This window comes from Oncorhynchus kisutch, linkage group LG3 (assembly GCF_002021735.2).
Source record: "Oncorhynchus kisutch isolate 150728-3 linkage group LG3, Okis_V2, whole genome shotgun sequence".
NCBI classification, from domain to species: Eukaryota; Metazoa; Chordata; class Actinopteri; order Salmoniformes; family Salmonidae; genus Oncorhynchus; species Oncorhynchus kisutch.
The window spans coordinates 72,890,442-72,910,367 of record NC_034176.2 but is presented as its reverse complement, the minus strand read 5'-3'; the positions used below and the strand labels follow the sequence as shown (position 1 = coordinate 72,910,367).

General features: G+C 43.1%; 1 protein-coding gene across 3 annotated transcripts; it reads right to left on the bottom strand.

Moving 5' to 3' along the window:
• Positions 1-127: 127 nt before the first annotated feature.
• LOC109888465 (threonine--tRNA ligase 1, cytoplasmic) lies at positions 128-19,874 on the bottom strand. Of its 3 annotated transcripts, none has more exons than XM_020479656.2 (19): positions 19,536-19,874; positions 15,538-15,627; positions 15,173-15,360; positions 14,802-14,925; positions 14,589-14,713; positions 14,320-14,437; positions 14,086-14,150; positions 12,840-12,918; positions 12,593-12,739; positions 11,252-11,350; positions 10,870-11,036; positions 10,145-10,307; positions 4,955-5,092; positions 4,752-4,829; positions 4,432-4,532; positions 3,693-3,797; positions 3,441-3,513; positions 1,216-1,330; positions 128-985 (listed from the first exon to the last, which is right to left on the bottom strand). In XM_020479656.2, exons 1-19 carry the CDS (start codon positions 19,863-19,865, stop codon positions 837-839), a joined length of 2,454 nt encoding a protein of 817 aa, XP_020335245.2. In that variant the 5' UTR covers positions 19,866-19,874; the 3' UTR covers positions 128-836. The 3 variants fall into 3 exon arrangements, with proteins under 3 accessions (XP_020335245.2, XP_020335246.2, XP_020335247.2); XM_020479657.2 differs by having other exon boundaries at positions 15,538-15,591; positions 19,536-19,871; XM_020479658.2 differs by lacking the exon at positions 15,538-15,627 and having other exon boundaries at positions 19,536-19,871.
• Positions 19,875-19,926: the final 52 nt, after the last annotated feature.

Here is a 19,926-nt window from a genome sequence, read left to right as displayed (position 1 = left end):
ATTTAAAGGGGACGTATGAATTTACTACTTGACGTCAAGATTATTCAAGAGCAGAGACGTCAAGAGGGTCAAAGTAGTTTTTTTGTCAAATGAAAAAAGTTACTTGCATCTCCAATGAACAATAAAATAAAGGGGAGGCACAATATTTTATTCCAAGACACAATCCAACATGAGGACAAAGCTACTTCATGATTTTATTTAATATTTCCCAAAAGTGTTTTATTTGGCTTAACCTCAACCCAATAAATAATATTCTCATGACATCTTCCTTCATCCACATTCTATCCTTCAGATTAGTGTAAAAAAAAATTTCTTGCATGGTTTTTCATACACTACTGCAGGGTTTCCCAAACTCTGTGCTGGGGCCCCCCATGGGTGCATGTTTTGTTTTTTTCCCTTAGCACTACACAGCTGATTCAAATAACCAACTTATCAAAAAGCTTTGATTATTTGAATCAGCTGTGTGGTGCTAGGGCAACAAACTAAATGGGAAACCAGGGGGGGGCCTTAGGACCTAGTTTGAAGAAACCCTGCACTACTGTACCAAATACATTATCAACAATATTGTTTCTCACTTCCTGACACTATTCTTTCAAATTGATTTGACAATCAAAGAAACATACATATTCAACTACAGAAAGGGTCTGTCAGTTGATTAGAAAATTAAATGTATTGACATTTAAAAATATAATCTACCCCTTTCCATGTCTATCCTTTCCACACAGACCTCTTGCATTCACATAAACATGTCCCTTTTGTTCTTCTATTGTTGACAGAGAAAACTATCTGGCATAAAACATTTTGTCTTCTGGGAACCATGTGGTCACCCTCTCTCCTCAGAACTCCTCCTCAGCGTTCCGGCAGCGTGACTCTTTCAACAGGGTCAGGCGAGCCAGCACCTCAGAGACAGACAGCTCTCCATGAACCTTGTTGTCCCTCGTACGTACGTTCACGCTGTTAGTCAGCTTCTCTTTCTCACCAACCACTGCCAAGACACAAAGCACAAAGTAGCTCACAGTCCCCACACTGCCAAATCACAACACACACAGCTGCCCTAACACACTCGCATTTTCAACAACAACATTTCTGTAGTGATGAGTACAATCATGTTTTTGGCAGCTGAGAAAATTCGATACTAGCAAACATTGTGACAGTAAAAGTCATGAATATATGAATGGCCCAACAAAAAAAATCTACTATAGTAATCCTTCTTACCCAGGATGAAGTTGTACTGGGCTAACTGGGCGTTGCGGATCTTCTTGTTTAAGAGGCAACTGGAGTCGAGATCAGCGTCTGCCATGAATCCGGCCTCCACAAACTGTTTACACATCTGAAGGACAGAATAACCACTCATTAAATACAAATTCATAAAAAATTACTGGAAGATGAACTGATAAAATGGAACTGCCAACAGACATAGGTTAATATCATGATGAACGGAATGATGAATGTGCAGCATCATGAACAGGGCCATCTTAATTCAGGGCTGAAGCCCCTCGGCCCAGGCCCATGGGGGGCCCAAGAGGAGGCATATATATATATATATGTTTTTTACAAAATACAAAAATACAATACATATTATACATGTAGTATATCAACAAAAAAAATGTATGCTGCACCCGCCAACCACAATAGGACTCCCGCTCAGCCCGCTCTCAATGAGTGTTGACAGCCTGCTGCTGCCGCTCTGCTAATCATCAGATGGGGAAGGAGAGGAGGTAAGGGGCCCATGTGGGTAACTGGGGGACCCTGCCTTTATTGGGTAACTGCATAAATAAATGTGACTGGTCAATTGTGTGAGTCAGGGCCGTGCCCAAGCCCGTAAGAGGCAAAAAAAAGAATAGGCCTGCATACTCACCCATTGAGCATGTATGGGATGCTCTGGATCGACATGTACAACAGTGTGTTCTAGTTCCTGCCAATATCCAGCAACTTCACACAGCCATTGAAGAGGATTGGGACAACATTCCACAGGCCACAATCAACAGCCTGATTATGTGAAGGAGATGTGTCGTAATGTATGAGGCAAATGGAGGTTCTCTTATCTTATTATCTTATTTATATGATCTGTAATTCAGTAAAATCTTTTAAATAGTTGAGTTTATATTTTTGTTCAGTGTACGTCATTTTTGTATCCAACCACAGGAACCGCTCTCAATGTTTAAAAATACACCACAGAGCATAATTTTGCCATAGAGGATCAATAGTTTAAAAAATAACTGGATTTATTTTTATCACATGTACCTGCCAAAATAAAGGAAACACCAACAAAGTATTTTAAGTGTGTTGGGCCACCACAAGCTGACAGAACAGCTACAATGCGCCTTGGCATAGATTTAACAAGTGGACCTAAACCATGCCAATAAACTGCACCCTACACCATAACATATACTATTATGCATCTCTCTTTTACTCAAGTGTTTCCTTTATTTTGGCATTTACCGGTGTGCTTACAGTCAGGAAGGCTGCAGTTTGGGCAGCATGCTTTTCGCATTGTGGCCATAGACATATAATCCATAGAAGGGGTTTGTAACCTCATACCCTGGCAATTTGACTGTTAAACTCATTGGTACACTAGCAATGGACGCCAGTCCTGACTAATGGGAACTGCCATCTATGGATTATATTTATATGGTTGGTTGCAGGTGTCGGTTTGCCTTTTGCAAATTTCTAAATACAATTGCGGGAAAAATGTACAGTTTGCTTACTGCCGAATAGTGAAAACTAATCTGTCTGTAGAACCAATAGAAGGAAATTGTTCTCAAAAACTCCAAATTTTTTGCGAACAGCACCACTGTTTTTAAAAGTAGCTTATCTTGAGAGAGCCGATGTGCTCGTCGTGGCAATAGCCTATCACCGTGAGTAGCTTATGGTGTAGCTTATGGTTTAATCATCATTAGTTGAGTCACTGTGCCACTGGACATTTTATTTAGTAGCCGACTGTAGCCTATTATATATATTGTATGTATGTATATATTTCCTCCTAATATTGTACAACCTGCGTGTCGCTTCATTGGCCTGGGTTATTGTTTGTTTGAATTCAAGACCAGATTGATCTCAGTTTGTCAATCAGAGTACCCACTCATTTTGGTCAGTTGTGTGCTACTTAAAAAGATTCAGCTAATGTCTTCCATCATGTAAAAGGCAGATTTGTTTTGGACCCTGATAAAAACAAATTCACTGCGTGTGGAAATCCTAAAAATGCCTCTGCTCAACTGTAGCCTATGCCACATGACAAATGTTATTATGGCTTTATTATGAAGAGGCTTTTTCGTCAACAGTAAATTTACCACGCATTGAATTCGCATCTTGGTACAGATTTGTTTACGGAAAATGATGTGCCGGGAAGGGGGAAGGCCTATGATTTCTTAAACTTAAATTTCATAAACTGTAGAAATATGAAAGGAAGACAAGTTTCGGGAATAGAAGGCTAGGGTTACCCTCTTGGCATATTCTTCACAGGTAGGGTTGACAGGCACAAACATCACCTGACGTGGGGACAGCCAGAGGGGCCTGGAGAAGAAACACAATATGGCTGGATAAGTAGAAAATCAAAACACTATATATACACACACACACACACACGATTAAGACATTTAAAAGCAGAAAAACATCTTTATACATGACTGATTTTCCAGTCTGATTGCATCTTATGTAACACAACAAATTAATTGGTCCTCTTTGCTACTCACCATTTCCCAGCGTAGTTCTCAGTGAGGATGGCTATCATCCTCTCCACAGAGCCCAGAATGGCCCGGTGGATGATGACCGGTCTCGCTTTGTCATCCCCGTCCTTCCTACATGTCACAGGATTCAACATCAATATCAGTCACAGCACCACTTCATGCTCAATTACAACTATTTTTATTTTAGCTTTATTTAACCAGGAAAGTCAGTTAAGAACACATTATTATTTCTAATGACGGCCTGGGAACAGTGGGTTAACTGCCTGTTCAGGGGCAGAACGACAGATTTGTACCTTGTCAGCTCGGGGATTTGAACTTGCAACCTTCCGGTTACTAGCCCAACGCTCTAACCACTAGGCTACACTGCCGCCCCTAACTATGTATTTAACCATTATTTATTCTACCTTTAGCTATATAAACAACTGTACAAATTATATTCAAAAAGGTTAAAAAATAATCATTATCTCAATGAGGTTAATCTCATCGAGATTAAACTTTTTTCTTTTTTTTACCCTTTTGAATACAATTTATACAGTTGTTTATAGAGCTTCATAATGTTTTCTACCTCATTAAAAATCCAACTTTAAATCAAATTATTTAAAGGACTTTTAAGTCCACTTTCTAGTACAAAGTGTTCAGGTGAGAACTCATACTGAAGGAGCGATTAATGACTAATCTTGCTTCCTATTACAGGATACAGACTCAGCATTGTGTCACGACTAGTTTGATTAGGTGACTCACTCACCCCACAAAGGTCAGGTTAAAGCGGATAGGAAGCTGGAAGTCCAGCTGAATGGTTGCACATTGATGATACCGGCCAATAGCATCTTTGATCTTAATGTCAATCTGAAATGGCACAACAAAAGTATTACATGGTTTTCCTCCCTGAGAGTTTTAGACCTTATTTAATTGAAGGGGAAATGCAATATCTATCAGGGAAATATCCATGGCTATAATAAGTACAAACCTTTAATTAAATTGATTTCCTGAGAATTCTAGACCTTATTTAATTGAAGGGGTGAAGAAAATATACAGCAAGGAAATATCAGCTGCTGTAATACAAACCTTGGGCCCATAGAAAGCACCGTCTCCGGGGTTTAGTTTCCATGGTTCCCCAAACTCATTCAGGCTGTTCTCCAGTTGCTTTTAAACAGAGGGAATCAATTAACATACATTTCGAAATACATCCTGGGGCATTCTTCCTTTAAATGATGTTTCTTTATGTGACATTTCAGGAATATTTCATGGACACGCATATTTCATTTTACCTTCTCAGCCTGGTTCCAGACAGTGATATCTCCTAGGTACTTCTCTGGACGGGTTGAAAGGTGCAGCTGGAAAGAGAAGCCAAAGACATCATAGACACAGCGGAGGAAGTCCAGACAGCCCTTCATCTCAGACTCAATCTGCAAGAAAGAGAAAGGGAATACAGAGGGTCATCTGAATGGCGAGGAGGTTAAGTACCCAGCAGGGTTGGTGTCAATTCCATTTCATGAAAAAATAAGGAAAATTGGAACAGAAATGTCCATTTACTTCCTGATTTGAAGTTGACCCCAACCCTGGTACCTAGCTACTTTAATAAGATGTTCCTCTTCAATAACCATAGCTGGTCTGGTCACCTACAGTTGAAATCGGAAGTTTACATACACTTAGGTTGGAGTCATTAAAACTCATTTTTCAACCACTCCACAAATTTCTTGTTGTCAAACTATAGTTTTGGCAAGTCGGGTAGGACATGTCATTTTTCCAACTACTGTTTACAGACAGATTATTCACTGTATCACAATTCCAGTGGGTCAAAAGTTTACATACACTAAGTTGACTGTGCTTTTAAACACCTTGGAAAATTCCAGATGTCATGGCTTTAGAAGCTTCTGATAGGCTAAATGACATCATTTGAGTCAGTTGGAGGTGTACCTGTGGATGTATTTTAAGGCCTACCTTCAAACTCAGCACTTTGCTTGACATCATGGGAAAATCAGAAGAAATCAGCCAAGACCTCAGAAAAAAAATTGGGAGCAATTTCCAAATGCCTGAAGGTACCACGTTCATCTGTACAAACAATAGTACGCAAGTATAAACACTATTGGACCACGCAGCCACCATACTGCTCAGGAAGGAGACGCGTTCTGTCTCTTAGAGATTAACGTACTTTGGTGAGAAAAGTGCAAATCAATCCCAGAACAGCAAAGGACCATGTGAAGATGCTGGAGGAAACAGGTACAAAAGTATCTGTATCCACAGTAAAACTAGTCCTATATCGACATAAGCCGAAAGGCCTCTCAGCAAGGAAGAAGCCACGGCTCCAAAATCGCCGTAAAAAAGGCAGACTATGGTTTGCAACTGCACATGGGGACAAAGATCGTATTTTTGGAGAAATGTCCTCTGGTCTGATGAAACAAAAATAGAACTGTTTGGCCATAATGACCATCGTTAAGTTTGGAGGAAAAAGGGAGAGGCTTGCAAGCTGGAGAACACCATCCCAACCGTGAAGCACAGAGATGGCAGCATCATGTTGTGGGAGTGTTTTGCTGCAGGAGGGACTGGTGCACTTCACAAAATATATGGCATCATGAGGGAGACAAATTATGTATATACACTGCTCAAAAAAATAAAGGGAACACTAAAATAACACATCCTAGATATGAATGAATGAAATATTATTTTCTTCTGTTTCAAATATTTTTTATTAAACACACACAAGAATGGTGTATAGGTATACAAGACAGGTATACAATTCTTATCTAAACATAAAAGAGCATACAGGAACAACAAGACCCAGAGTTCTGGGTGCAAAACAAATACAAAACACGACATACAAAACAAGGACATGTAGAAAGAAAGAGGATAGATGAATGCTCGGGTGGCGGGGCCAGCACATGCTGCCCAAAGGTAGATTAAAATATTACAATTGAGAGTGCGTGAATAAGTACAAATTCACAGCGCCGACTCGTCCAAGTAGGAGAGGAAAGGCTGCCAGATTTGATCAAATGTTGATAATTTATTGTTCAGAATATATCTAATTCTTTCTAAGTGTACAGTGTTTGCCAATTCACTGAGCCATAATTTGGTAGAGGGCGCTTCCCTCCTTTTCCAAAACAATAAGATTAGTTTTTTTGCCGAAATGAGACCGTAAGAGATTAGTTGTTTTTGGGGGTTGGTTAATCCGTTTAGGAACTCAGATACTCCCAGGATTATCAGAAGCGGGTCTGGATCTATTGAAGTCTCCAAAACTTCAGAGAGGATCCCAAAAATTCCACACCAATAACCATGCAAGCTAGAGCATAGGACAAAGCAGTGGAGTAGTGTACCCTGCGCGCAGCCTGACATTTATCACATGTAGGTGATGTATCAGGAAATATCCTATGCAGTTTAGTTTTGGAATAGTGTAATCTGTGTAATACCTTGAATTGTATGAGACGATGTCTGGAATTAATGGAGCATGTGTGGATATACTCCAAGCTCTCTTCCCAGTCTGCCACCGAGATGTCAGTCCCTAGTTCTTCCTCCCATTTTGCCTTGATGGCATCTGTAGAAGGTGTGCTAACAGATTGAAAATCATCCTATAGATGCGATATCAGTTTGTCGGAGGTGGGGCATATTTTTATGCATCCGTCAAACATGGAAGGTTTAGCATTCCCAAATGTTGGGAGGTGTTTTCTAACGTAGTCTCTAATTTGTAGGTATCTGAAAAAATTACTTCTGGGAAGATTATAAGTTTCTCTCAGCAACTCAAAGGAAGCAAAGGTCCCTTCTATGTATAAATCCTCTATGGTACTTATCCCCAGCTCTCCCCATCGCTCAAAGGTGTTATCAAGGTTAGAGGGGGCAAAGGAGGGATTCCTGGCGACAGGGAGCATGAATGACATTGGTCTAAGCTCAAAGTGGACTTTAATTTGCTTCCAGATTCGGACTGTGCTATGTATAATAGGATTGTTACAATAAAGTGACATCTCCAGATTGACAGGCGACAAAATCACAGCGCCAATAGAGAAGGGGTGACACTCCTCACGCTCCATACTAAGCCAACTGGATGACGGAAGTGCGTCATCCAGCAGAAACGTAACAACGCGGAGGTTAGCGGCCCAGTAATAAAATATAACATTTGGGAGAAACAATCCTCCTTCCATCTTGGATTTACAGAGGTGTTTTTTACCTATCCTGTGTGTTTTATAATCCCAGATGAAAGGATTGATAATTGAGTCCAGTTGTTTATGAAAGGATTTAGGTATGAATACTGGGATGTTCTGATATAGGTAGAGCAGTTGTGGGAGGAAGACCATTTTAATGGCATTAATTCTTCCGAGCAGAGAAATTGGGAGAGTTCGCCAAAATAGTATGTTTGCCTTGAGTTTTTGTATCAGAGAGGGGAAATTCTCTTTAAATAGTAAGGAGTATTAAATATTCGTTTCTTTACATAGTTGAATGTGCTGACAACAAAATCACACAAAAATTATCAATGGAAACTTATCAACCCATGGAGGTCTGGATTTGGAGTCACACTCAAAATTAAAATGGAAAACCGCACTACAGGCTGATCCAACTTTGATGTAATGTCCTTAAAACAAGTCAAAATGAGGCTCAGTAGTGTGTGTGGCCTCCACGTGCCTGTATGACCTCCCTACAACGCCTGGGCATGCTCCTGATGAGGTGGTGGATGGTCTCTTGAGGGATCTCCTCCCAGATCTGGACTAAAGCATCCGCCAACTCCTGGACAGTCTGTGCTGGTGGATGGAGCGAGACATGATGTCCCAGATGTGCTTAATTGGATTCTGGTCTGGGGAAAGGGTGGGCCAGTCCATAGCATCAATGCTTTCCTCTTGCAGGAACTGCTGACACACTCCAGCCACATGAGGTCTAGCATTGTCTTGCATTAGGAGGAACCCAGGGCCAACCGCACCAGCATATGGTCTCACAAGGGGTCTGAGGATCTCATCTCGGTACCTAATGGCAGTCAGGCTACCTCTGGTGAGCACATGGAGGGCTGTGCAGCCCCCCAAAGAAATGCCACCCCACACCATGACTGTCCCACCGCCAAACCGGTCATGCTGGAGGATGTTGCAGGCAGAACGTTCTCCACGGTGTCTCCAGACTGTCACATGTGCTCAGTGTGAACCTACTTTCATCTGTGAAGAGCACAGGGCGCCAGTGGCGAATTTGCAAAACGTCCTGCACGGTGTTGGGCTGTAAGCACAACCCCCACCTGTGGACGTCGGGCCCTCATACCACCCTCATGGAGTCTGTTTCTGACCGTTTGACACATGCACATTTGTGGCCTGCTGGAGGTCATTTTGCAGGGCTCTGGCAGTGCTCCTCCTGCTCCTCCTTGCACAAAGGCAGAGGTAACGGTCCTGCTGCTGGGTTTGTTGCCCTCCTACGGCCTCCTCCACGTCTCCTGATGTACTGGCCTGTCTCCTGGTAGCGCCTCCATGCTCTGGACACTACGCTGACAGACACAGCAAACCTTCTTGCCACAGCTCGCATTGATGTGCCATCCTGGATGAGCTGCACTACCTGAGCCACTTGTGTGGGTTGTAGACTCAGTCTCATGCTACCACTAGAGTGAAAGCACCGCCAGCATTCAAAAGTGACCAAAACATCAGCCAGGAAGCATAGGAACTGAGAAGTGGTCTGTGGTCCCCCACCTGCAGAACCACTCCTTTATTGGGGGTGTCTTGCTAAATGCCTATAATTTCCACCTGTTGTCTATTCCATTTGCACAACAGCATGTGAAATTTATTGTCAATCAGTGTTGCTTCCTAAGTGGACAGTTTGATTTCACAGAAGTGTGATTGACTTGGAGTTACATTGTGTTGTTTAAGTGTTCCCTTTATTTTTCTGAGCAGTGTATATACTGAAGCAACATCTCAAGACATTAGTCAGGAAGTTAAAGCTTGATCGCAAATGGGACTTCCAAATAGACAATGACCAAATAGACAATGCATACTTCCAAAGTTGTGGCAAAATGGCTTAAGGACAACAAAGTCAAGGTATTGGAGTGGCCATCACAAAGCCCTGACCTCAATCCTATAGAAAAGTTGTGGGCAGAACTGAAAAAGCGTGTGCGAGCAAGGAGGCCTACAAACCTGACTCAGTTCCAACAGCTCTGTTGGGAGGAATGGGCCAAAATTCTCCCAATTTATTGTGGGAAGCTTGTGGAAGGCTACCTAAAACATTTGACCGAAGTTAAACCATTTAAAGGCAATGCTACCAAATACTAATTGAGTGTAAGTAAACTTCTGACCCACTGCGAATGTGATGAAAGAAATAAAACCTGAAATAAATCATTTCCTCTACTATTATTCTAACATTTCACATTCTTAAAATAAAGTGGTGATCCTAACTGACCTAAGAAGGGAATTTTAACTAGGATTAAATGTCAGGAATTCTGAAAAACTGAGTTTTTGGCTAAGGTGTATTTGGCTAAGGTGTATGTATACTTCCGACTTCAACTGTACCTGTTCCATGGTGCAGAAGATGTGAGCGTCATCCTGTTGGAAGCGGCGCACCCTCGTAAGGCCGGTCAGTGTCCCTGATAGCTCGTTCCTATGGAGCACCCCGAAATCAGCTAGTCTCAGAGGCAGCTCCCTCCACGACCGAGGTCTGTGGCTGAACATCAGACTGAGAAAGAAGAGGATGGGAGGATCCAGGAGAAGGTGGACGGAAAAAAGAGGGTGATGGATGAGAAGATATGCAGTTGAAGCAGTGGGAGAAGTTAAGGTTACATAAATGCTTTGAAAGTCCCTTCCTTGTAAGCCATCATACCTTCATATTAACCAATAACATATAGGGAGGGACAGTTTCCCAGACAAAGGTTAAGCCTAGTCTTGGAGTAAAGTCATTTCAGTGGATATTCTCCATTGCGCATGGTTTTTAGTCTAGTAAGTAATCAAGTAGCCTTGCATCTCCTGTTTCTGCAGCATGAGGCAGCTTGATGTAGAAGTACACCCCCCGTAGAGGACGCTAGTCTATTGCAGGGCCTTACCCCCAATCTATCTCCTAATGCTGAGTTCCAAGCAGACACATTGGGTCCCATTTTTTACGTATAACTTGGCCGGGGATTAAACTCCCAACCTCAGGGCGGATGGACACTAACTACAAGGCCACGGAGTTGGTTTTTAGTCCAGGACCAGTCTTAAATCGTGTCTGGGAAATCAGCCAAATAACAAACCAATGTACCTACCAGTGTCCAGGACAGTTCATTGGCTTCAGTGCAAAGACGTCCTGCTCCACTGGGAAGGAGAACATGTTGTCGCTGTAGTGCTGCCAGTGGCCAGAAGTCTCCCACAGCTTACTGTTATAGATGTTAGGAGAGGCCACCTCCTGGAAATCTCTTCTACAGTATTCCTCCTGCAAAGTACATTCACCAGATCACAGCAAGACTGAGTGGTACTTAACTTCAGCATCCTTTCGGTTACTATGGTTATAAAGAACCAAAGTAGTCCATGATCATGCTGTAATTGTGAATTCTACAGGTGGGTATTGTTGTATATTGGCAGAAGATGGACAGATTGCTTCTCTGCCTTTTGGCTGTGATTAGATGTAGGTGGTTGAGCTCATCTTACCCTGATGAAGTCAGTGAGTGTGTTGTATAGGTAGGCTCCACGCGGGAGGAAGAAGCAGCTGCCAGGGCTCAGGTCATGGAAAAAAAACAGTTCCTGCTCCTGTTGTACAGTAGAGACAAACAGAGAGGAAGCTTAAAGGACTTCACAGATTGACAGTTACAGATAGTGAGGCAGCTCATCCTCTGTGGGGAAGAAGTTAAATCAAACGACAGCAAATCTGTCCATGAACGACACCCACAGACATGTCCTCTACTTCTAAACCTTCAACTTCTAAATGAAAAGGATCACACCATCATAGGAGTAACATGTTTAAAAATTACTTTAGACTTTGTCCCTCTGGATAACAACAATGAAAATAAAAGCAGCAGTGAGTCCATGGTTTAATAGAGAGATCAGTGTTGTAATCAGTTGTGGCCGGGCTGTGGGGCTGCTGCCATCTGTGTCTCCCGCAGGGAGGATAGATCCAGCCTGCCTGAGGACCAGCTGGAGCTCACATAGTGTGACTCACTGATACATCATGCAGTTAGACACACATCACCCCCCACAGGAACAACCAAGCAACAACAGTAAGCATGCAGTGCTTAAAGCGTAAGCATACTTCCTAGTCGAAAGTTCTGAAGAGTTAGTGCATATATTATGAAGACATTATGATGTCTTCTTCGTTTTGGACTTCGGTAAGGGTTTTTTCGGCTGTTTGGGCACAACATTTTTTTGAGACCAGCCGAACTTCAGAAGCCGAAGTATATGCCCCTTCGTCCATGAGTGGTCAACTTTAGGGATTCTTCAATAAATTATTAGTTATTCAACTAGAGACTAGTTTTCATGCACATTTCTTCATTGGAAATACTGCACCAAGCATCGAAGTTAGATGTAAAATTACGCGACTAAGATCTCCTCGGCAAAAACGTAAAAATTAATAACAGATTTCTTAGATTAGTGATTTGTCACTTTCAATGTTGGCAGTTCTGTAACTCACTTTGGATAAAAGTCAATTAAAAAGATCCCCAAAAAGTATGCCTGTAATGAAGCCCTTTTGTGGGGGCTAAAAAAAAAGTGGACCTCTGCCCTCCTAGTCACACCCATGGCTGCGCCCCTGCCCAGTAATGTCAAATCCATTGATTAGGGCATAATTCATTTATTTCAATTGACCGATTTCCTTATATGAAATGTAATTCAACAAAAACTTTGAAATTATTACATGTTGCATTTATATTTTTGTTCAATATATATGAACATATATCATTATATTAATTGAGGGTCCCTTTCAATGGCTGTGTTAAGAAACCAAAACCAACTAAATAGTCTTCCTCAGTCAAGTGACACCCCATAGTGAGGACTAACCTTTCCAATCTTCCGATGGTCTCTGTTCCTAGCCTCCTCCTGAAAGCGTTCCCACTCCTTCAGCATCTTGGAGTCTGGGAAGGAGATGCCATAGATACGCTGCAGGGTCTCCATGTCCGAACGGCCCTCCCAGTACGTAGAAGAGTTCTGTCGATATTACAAGAAAGGAGCGGAGAGGAGATACTGTGACACTGTTTTTCACCTTAAGAAGTGATTGGATATTGTAGTCTGTGTGTGCATCACATACCTTGTAGATCTTCAAGGCTTTAATCTTTCCTGTGTGTCTTACATGGGGCCCACGACACAGGTCAATCAGAGGCCCACATCTAAAACAGTAAAAAAAAAAAAAATTAGCAGGGCATGGACCAGTGAGGGTCTTCAAATTCATAAAAACATTTTTTTACCATAATATATGAAAGCCTAATCCTTCGCATTTGTGACCGATTTAGAATTTGATGTACATTCCAAAGATTTATGTGAATGATTCAAAACAAGAGGGTATAAAGAAGAATTATTGGACAATTGCCTTGAGAGTAAGACAAGCTGAGTGGAATGCATTATTGCAACCATGTCAAAGGAATCCCTCTCCTCCCTCTTAGCTTTTGTGTTGACCTTCAGTCCCATTTCAAGGTCGATCAAGGAAGTGGTTAATAGACATTGGCACATATGACACAGCGACCCCCAGCTTTGGTAAAGCGTTTGAATCCCTCCCGAGGTCTTGCTATAAGAGACACTCAAATTGAAAGGGATTATTTAGTACAGTCAGATTTGCCTAATAAGAAAAGCATTGCATTTCATCATTCCCGATGGCAGTTTCCTTGTCACAACTGTCTACTGTTATGCCATGATCAGAGGAAACTCTTATCCATCCCCAGTCGAGTGGGAGGATAAAGGTTTGAGGTAGAATATCATGTAACACAAAATATGTTGTATATCTACTTAAGTGTGTTCCTGTGACTTTAATGTTGTGGGTAAGACCAAACAGGAACTTAAGACAAGCATATGTGAGCATAAGAGCTCCATTCGAAACCATGATGGAAAAATAATTACCTGTTGCCAGAAATTTGAACAGCAATAATCATGAACTAAGTGCATTACATTATATGGGCATTGAATTGGTGAAAGCGCCGCGTAGGGGAGGAGATAGGGATTTGTATTGTGTGTCTATAGATCTATATTTGATCGTCACGTTTCCCGAAAGCTCCCTCTGCTGGATCTCTTGATTGGGACAATACTGGCTGAATTGATAATTATGCCCACCTGTGTGGTCTTGTTGGTGTGACATTGATTGCTATTGCCTTGCACACTGAAGGGCTCATACCCGAAACGTTTGTGCAGCAATACAAAATTAAATTTAAATTAATTTACCGGAGTGCAGTCCTATTTCTGTTCTTCAAATTCACTAACATGTTATGTTAAACCAGTCTTCTGAATATTTGCTGTACACCAAATAATATTCTGTGATTTACAACTAAACATCATGAGCTGCTTACCTGTAGACTGTTGTAGTGGGTGTGGTGACTTTCTCATTCAGAATGCGACACTTGAATTTGTTGTACTGAAAATATGTACGCAAACAGATTGGGAAAAAAAAATACCAATTGCTGCTGATCTACTCACAATCCAAATGAACAAGAAACATCTATAAAACATTATATAATCGAGCTACAATCTTTCACCAGAGGGTGGAGAGATGCCAATGTAGTGTAGAGATCCTCTCCTCTCACCTTGAACATCTTCAGTAGGGTCTCCTTGCTGACCTCCAGCCTCTCGAAGGGCTGTTTCTCCTTCACCACAGACTTGCACAGCGCCTCCAGGTACTCAAACTCTGTACTCGACACACCCCTGGCCAGGACAGGACACAGGTCAAACAGAACCCTCAGTAACAACACACCTGTCATAGGCTACTCACTACACCAGCTCTGTATAATTTCTGCTCATTACTTTATAAAGGAGAATGGAAGCCTGTTTTTTCTTAACAATGATAGATGCTTACTGGGGTCCATCGAGGAACATGTCATAGTAGAAGCCATTCTCAATGGGTGGTCCATAACACAGACAGCCGCCATAGAAACGCTCCATGGCCTCACCAAGGATGTGAGCACTGGAGTGCCAGTACACCTGAAACAAGGAGCGGAAACATCTGTTACTACCTCCAAGAACAAAGACTATAGAGAGTATGATAGCCCAGAGGGCACATTATACTCACAGCCTGGGCATCGTCATTGTCAAAGCGCAGGATCTCCAGTGAGCAGCTCTTCTCCAGAGGTCTATCCAGGTCCCACAGGTCCCCGTTCACCCGGGAAATCACTGCATTGTCAGCCAAGCCCTGACTGGGAGAAATACGATATACCACCATCACCACATAGTTCTCATGTGTTGCTACAAACAATGGCAAAGACAGAACGGTGAAACTGATGTCTCCCAGTAACATCATGATCCTCCTTGTCCCAGATTTGTCTATGCTGCCAACTTCTATGAATGTTTTTGCAATGACAATGGCCATAGGAGTTGACTGCACAGCACAAAAAGATATGGGACAGGGATATCATGGTCCAAGATAAGCTCCAGGTCCCTCACCTGATGCCACAGGCCAGCTGGTAGGGGGTAGTGACCCAGGCCTGACCCTCCACCCTGCGTCCATCTGGCAGCTCCACAGTGATGGGCTGGCTGTCTGCAGCTCTCCTGGCCAGCAGGGCATCACTCTCCTTTTTCAGCTCCTCATACAGCTGCATGCGCTCCGAGATGTAGCCAGGCCAAGGTTTCAGCTAGAAAGAGTAACATGGTGATTTATAGGAACTTAGGGAAAGAAACTGGGGGGAATTATTTGGGTATTGGTAAGGATATTGCACAACTTTGAAGGACCGCTTGATTGCATGCATGGGACTTCTAGAATAGATGTATGGGATATTGGACCTTTGGGAGGTAATGTTCCTAATCATTACCTCTCTGCCACCAACCCCTCCATGTGCCGCCTTCTTGTTGTTCTCTGGCTTCACCTTATCAACAACAGGTTTAGTCTCATGAGTTGCTGCCTGCACAGATGTGTAAATTCAAAGGCTTGGTTTATATGTGAACAAAAACATGCAAATATTGTTATTGACATTCTACTTAGTGTAAACCACAATAAATAACTGTTGTCTTATATGATGTTCCATAAGCATGTTCAGTGGACTACACACCGAGCTGTCAACCTATTTCGAGACCAGGGGCAGGGGAGGGTTAGGCAATAGGTTGGCAGTGTGGTTAGGTCTAAAATCATTTACATTTAACCTTTATTTAACCAGGTAGGCCAGTTGAGAACAAGTTCTCATTTACAACTGCGACTTGGCCAAGACAAAGCAAAGCAGTGAGACAAAAAAACAGAGTTACACGTGGGATAAACAAAAGTACAGTCAATAATACAATAGAAAAATCTATATACAGTGTGTGCAAATGGTGTAAGGCGGTAAGCCAATAAATAGGCCACAGTAGTGAAGCAATTACAATTTAGCAAATGAACACTGGAGTGATAGATGTACAAGTAGAAATACTGGTGTACAAAAGAGAAAAAAATAGTAAATAAAAACAATATGGGGATGAGGTAAGTAGTTGGATGGGCTATTTACAGATGGGCTGTGTACAGCTGCAGCGATCGGTAAGCTGCCCAGATAGCTGATTCTTAAAGTTAGTGAGGGAGATAAGTCTCCAACTTCAGCGACTTTTGCAATTCGTTCCAGTCATTGGCAGCAGAGCACTGGAAGGAAAGGTGGCCAAAGGAAGTGCTGGCTTTGGGGATGACCAGTGAGATGTACCTGCTGGAGCGCGTGCTACGGGTGGGTGTTGTTATGGTGACCAGTGAGCTGAGATAAGGCAGAGCTTAACCTAGCAAAGACTTACAGATGACCTGGCGACGAATATGTAGCGAGGGCCAGCCGACGAGAGCATACAAGTCGCAGTGGTGGGTGGTATATGGGGCTTTGGTGACAAAACGGATGACACCATGATAGACTGCATTCATTTTGCTGAGTAGAATGTTGGAGGCTATTTTGTAAATGACATCGCCAAAGTCTAGGATCGGTAGGAGAGTCAGTATAACGAGGGTATGTTTGGCAGCGTGAGTGAAGGATGCTTTGTGCGAAATAGGAAGCCAATTCTAGATTTTATTTTGGATTGGAGATGCTTAATGAGTCTGTAAGGAGAGTTTACAGTCTAGCCAGACACCTAGGTATTTGGAGTTGTCCACATATTCTAAGTCAGAACCGTCCAGAGTAGTGATGCTAGTCGGGCGGGTGCGGGCAGCGATCGGTTGAAGAGCATGCATTTATCTTTACTAGCGTTTAAGAGCAGTTGGAGGCCACGGAAGTAGTGTTGTATGGCATAGAAGCTCGTCTGGAGGTTAGTTAACAGTGCCCAAAGAAGAGCCAGATGTATACAGAATGGTGTCGTCTGCGTAGAGGTGGATCAAGGAATCACCCACAGAAAGAGCGACATTGTTAATATATAGGGAAAAGAGTCGGCCCGAGAATTGAACCCTGTGGTTCCCCCATAGAGACTGCCAGAGGTCCGGACAACAGGCCCTTCAATTTGACACACTGAACTCTATCAGATAAGTAGTTGGTGAACCAGGCGAGGCAGTCATTTGAGAAACTAAGGCTGTTGAGTCTGCCGATAAGAATATGGTGATTGACATAGTCAAAAGCCTTGGCCAGGTCGATGAAGACGGCTGCACAATACTGTATTTTATCGATGGCAGTTATATCGTTTAGTACCTTGAGCGTGGCTGAGGTGCACCCGTGACCAGCTCTGAAACCGGATTGCACAGCGGAGAAGGTACGGTGGGATTCTAAATGGTCAGTGATCTGTTTGTTAACTTGGCTTTCGAAGACTTTAGAAAGGCAGGGCAGGATGGATATACATCTAACAGTTTGGGTCTAGAGTGTCACCCCCTTTGAAGAGGAGGATGACCGCGGCAGCTTTCCAATCTTTAGGAATCTCGGACGATACGAAAGAGAGGTTGAACAGACTGGTAATAGGGGTTGCAACAATGGTGGTGGATAATTTTAGAAAGAGAAGGTCCAGATTATCTAGCCCAGCTGACTTGCACAGGTCCAGGTTTTGCAGCTCTTTCAGAACATCTGCTATCTGGATTTGGGTGAAGGAGAAGCTGGAGGCTTGGGCAAGTAGCTGCGGGGGGTGCAGAGCTGTTGGCCAGGGTTGGGGAAGCCAGAAGGAAAGCATGGCCAGCCGTAGAGAAATGCTTATTGAAATTCTCGTTTATCGTGGATTTATCGGTGGTGAAAGTGTTTCCTAGCCTCAGTGCAATGGGCAGCTGGGAAGAGGTGCTCTTATTCTCCATGGACTTTACGGTGTCCCAAAACTTTTTGGAGTTAGATCTACAGGATGCACATTTCTGTTTGAAAAAGCTAGCCTTTGCTTTCCTGACTTCCCTGAAAAGTTGCATATCGAGGGGACTATTCGATGCTAGTGCAGTACGCCACAGGATGTTTTTGTGCTGGTCGAGGGCAGTCAGGTCTGGAGTGAACGAAGGGCTATATCTGTTCTTAGTTCTACATTTTTTGAAAGGGTCATGCTTATTTAAGATGGTGAGGAAATTACTTTTAAAAGAACGACCGGGCATCCTCTACTGACGGGATGAGGTCAATATCCTTCTCGCATTAGTGTTTTAGGGAGCGTTTGACAGTGACGAGGGGGTGGTCGTTTTTAAGAAGATACATTGTATAAATGGTCGGGGGTTTAGACATAATCATGACTTACTTTGTGGCCATAGAAGTTAGTGACGACCGTATTATTATCTGGCAGATGCTGGATAATGTCTCCGCCTACTCCCGATCTGCACTATCTAGTACCTAGGTGTCTGGCTAGACTGCAAACTCTCCTTCCAGACTCATATCAAACATCTCCAATCGAAAATCAAATCAAGAGTCGGCTTTCTATTCCGCAACAAAGCCTCCTTCACTCACGCCGCCAAGCTTACCCTAGTAAAACTGACTATCCTACCGATCCTCGACTTCGGCGATGTCATCTACAAAATGGCTTCCAACACGCTACTCAGCAAACTGGATGCAGTCTATCACAGTGCCATCCGTTTCGTCACTAAAGCACCTTATACCATCCACCACTGCGACTTGTATGCTCTAGTCGGCTGGCCCTCGCTACATATTCGTCGCCAGACCCACTGGCTCCAGGTCATCTACAAGTCCATGCTAGGTAAAGCTCCGCCTTATCTCAGCTCACTGGTCACGATGGCAACACCCATCCGTAGCACGCGCTCCAGCAGGTGTATATCTCACTGATCATCCCTAAAGCCAACACCTCATTTGGCCGCCTTTCGTTCCAGTACTCTGCTGCCTGTGACTGGAACGAATTGCAAAAATCGCTGAAGCTGGAGACTTTTATCTCCCTCACCAACTTCAAACATCAGCTATCTGAGCAGCTAACCGATCGCTGCAGCTGTACATAGTCTATTGGTAAATAGCCCACCCTTTTTCACCTACCTCATCCCCATACTGTTTTTATTTATTTACTTTTCTGCTCTTTTGCACACCAATATCTCTACCTGTACATGACCATCTGATCATTCATCACTCCAGTGTTAATCTGCAAAATTTTTATTATTTGCCTACCTCCTCATGCCCTTTGCACACATTGTATATAGACTCCCCCTTTGGTTTCTACTGTGTTATTGACTTGTTAATTGTTTACTCCATGTGTAACTCTTTGTTGTCTGCTCACACTGCTATGCTTTATCTTGGCCAGGTCGCAGTTGCAAATGAGAACTTGTTCTCAACTAGCCTACCTGGTTAAATAAAGGTGAAATTAAAAAAATTAAAAAAGTAACCACTATATGCTCCCTAGGCAACTACTGGTTGGACTAGGACAGCACGCTACAGGCCACATACAACCACACAATTAACATGCACTAAGGTGGTTAGCTAGCTACCTTATTATTATCATAATTGCGGTTCTTTGGTTGTTGTTTCCCTGTCTTCTCCTGGCCTTTGTTTGTGCCCCCCTTGCCCTGTCCCTCCAGGGCGAGCTCTTCCTGGAGACCCCGGCGAAGGTGCACGAGACGAAATTTGAGCTTCTCATTCTCGCTCCGTAAGCTCTCCAACTCCGGAGAACTGGCGAGAATGCTGGCGACTTCTGGACCACCATTTAACCCGTCTCGTAGGAGGCTAAATTCCCGAGTGAGGAGCTCTATCTGCTCCTCTTGCGCGGTCAAACGTGCTGCCATGCACTCCGCCATCTTTAAATTACTATTCGCTTTCATCAGCAACTGGGAATAGGGTCTTCCTGCCATCAACAGGGAATGGAAATGGAGTCATAGCGCC

What these genes read in the sequence shown, in the direction of transcription:
- LOC109888465 (XM_020479656.2), bottom strand. Translation starts at nt 19,865, where the DNA reads ATGAAAGCGAATAGTAATTTAAAGATGGCGGAGTGCATGGCAGCACGT. An exon ending in ATGAACTGTCCTGGACACTG is followed by an intron (nt 10,308 to 10,869) that starts GTAGGTACATTG and finishes CTTCTTTCTCAG; the next exon opens with TCTGATGTTCAGCCACAGAC. An exon ending in TCTGGAACCAGGCTGAGAAG is followed by an intron (nt 4,830 to 4,954) that starts GTAAAATGAAAT and finishes TCTGTTTAAAAG; the next exon opens with CAACTGGAGAACAGCCTGAA.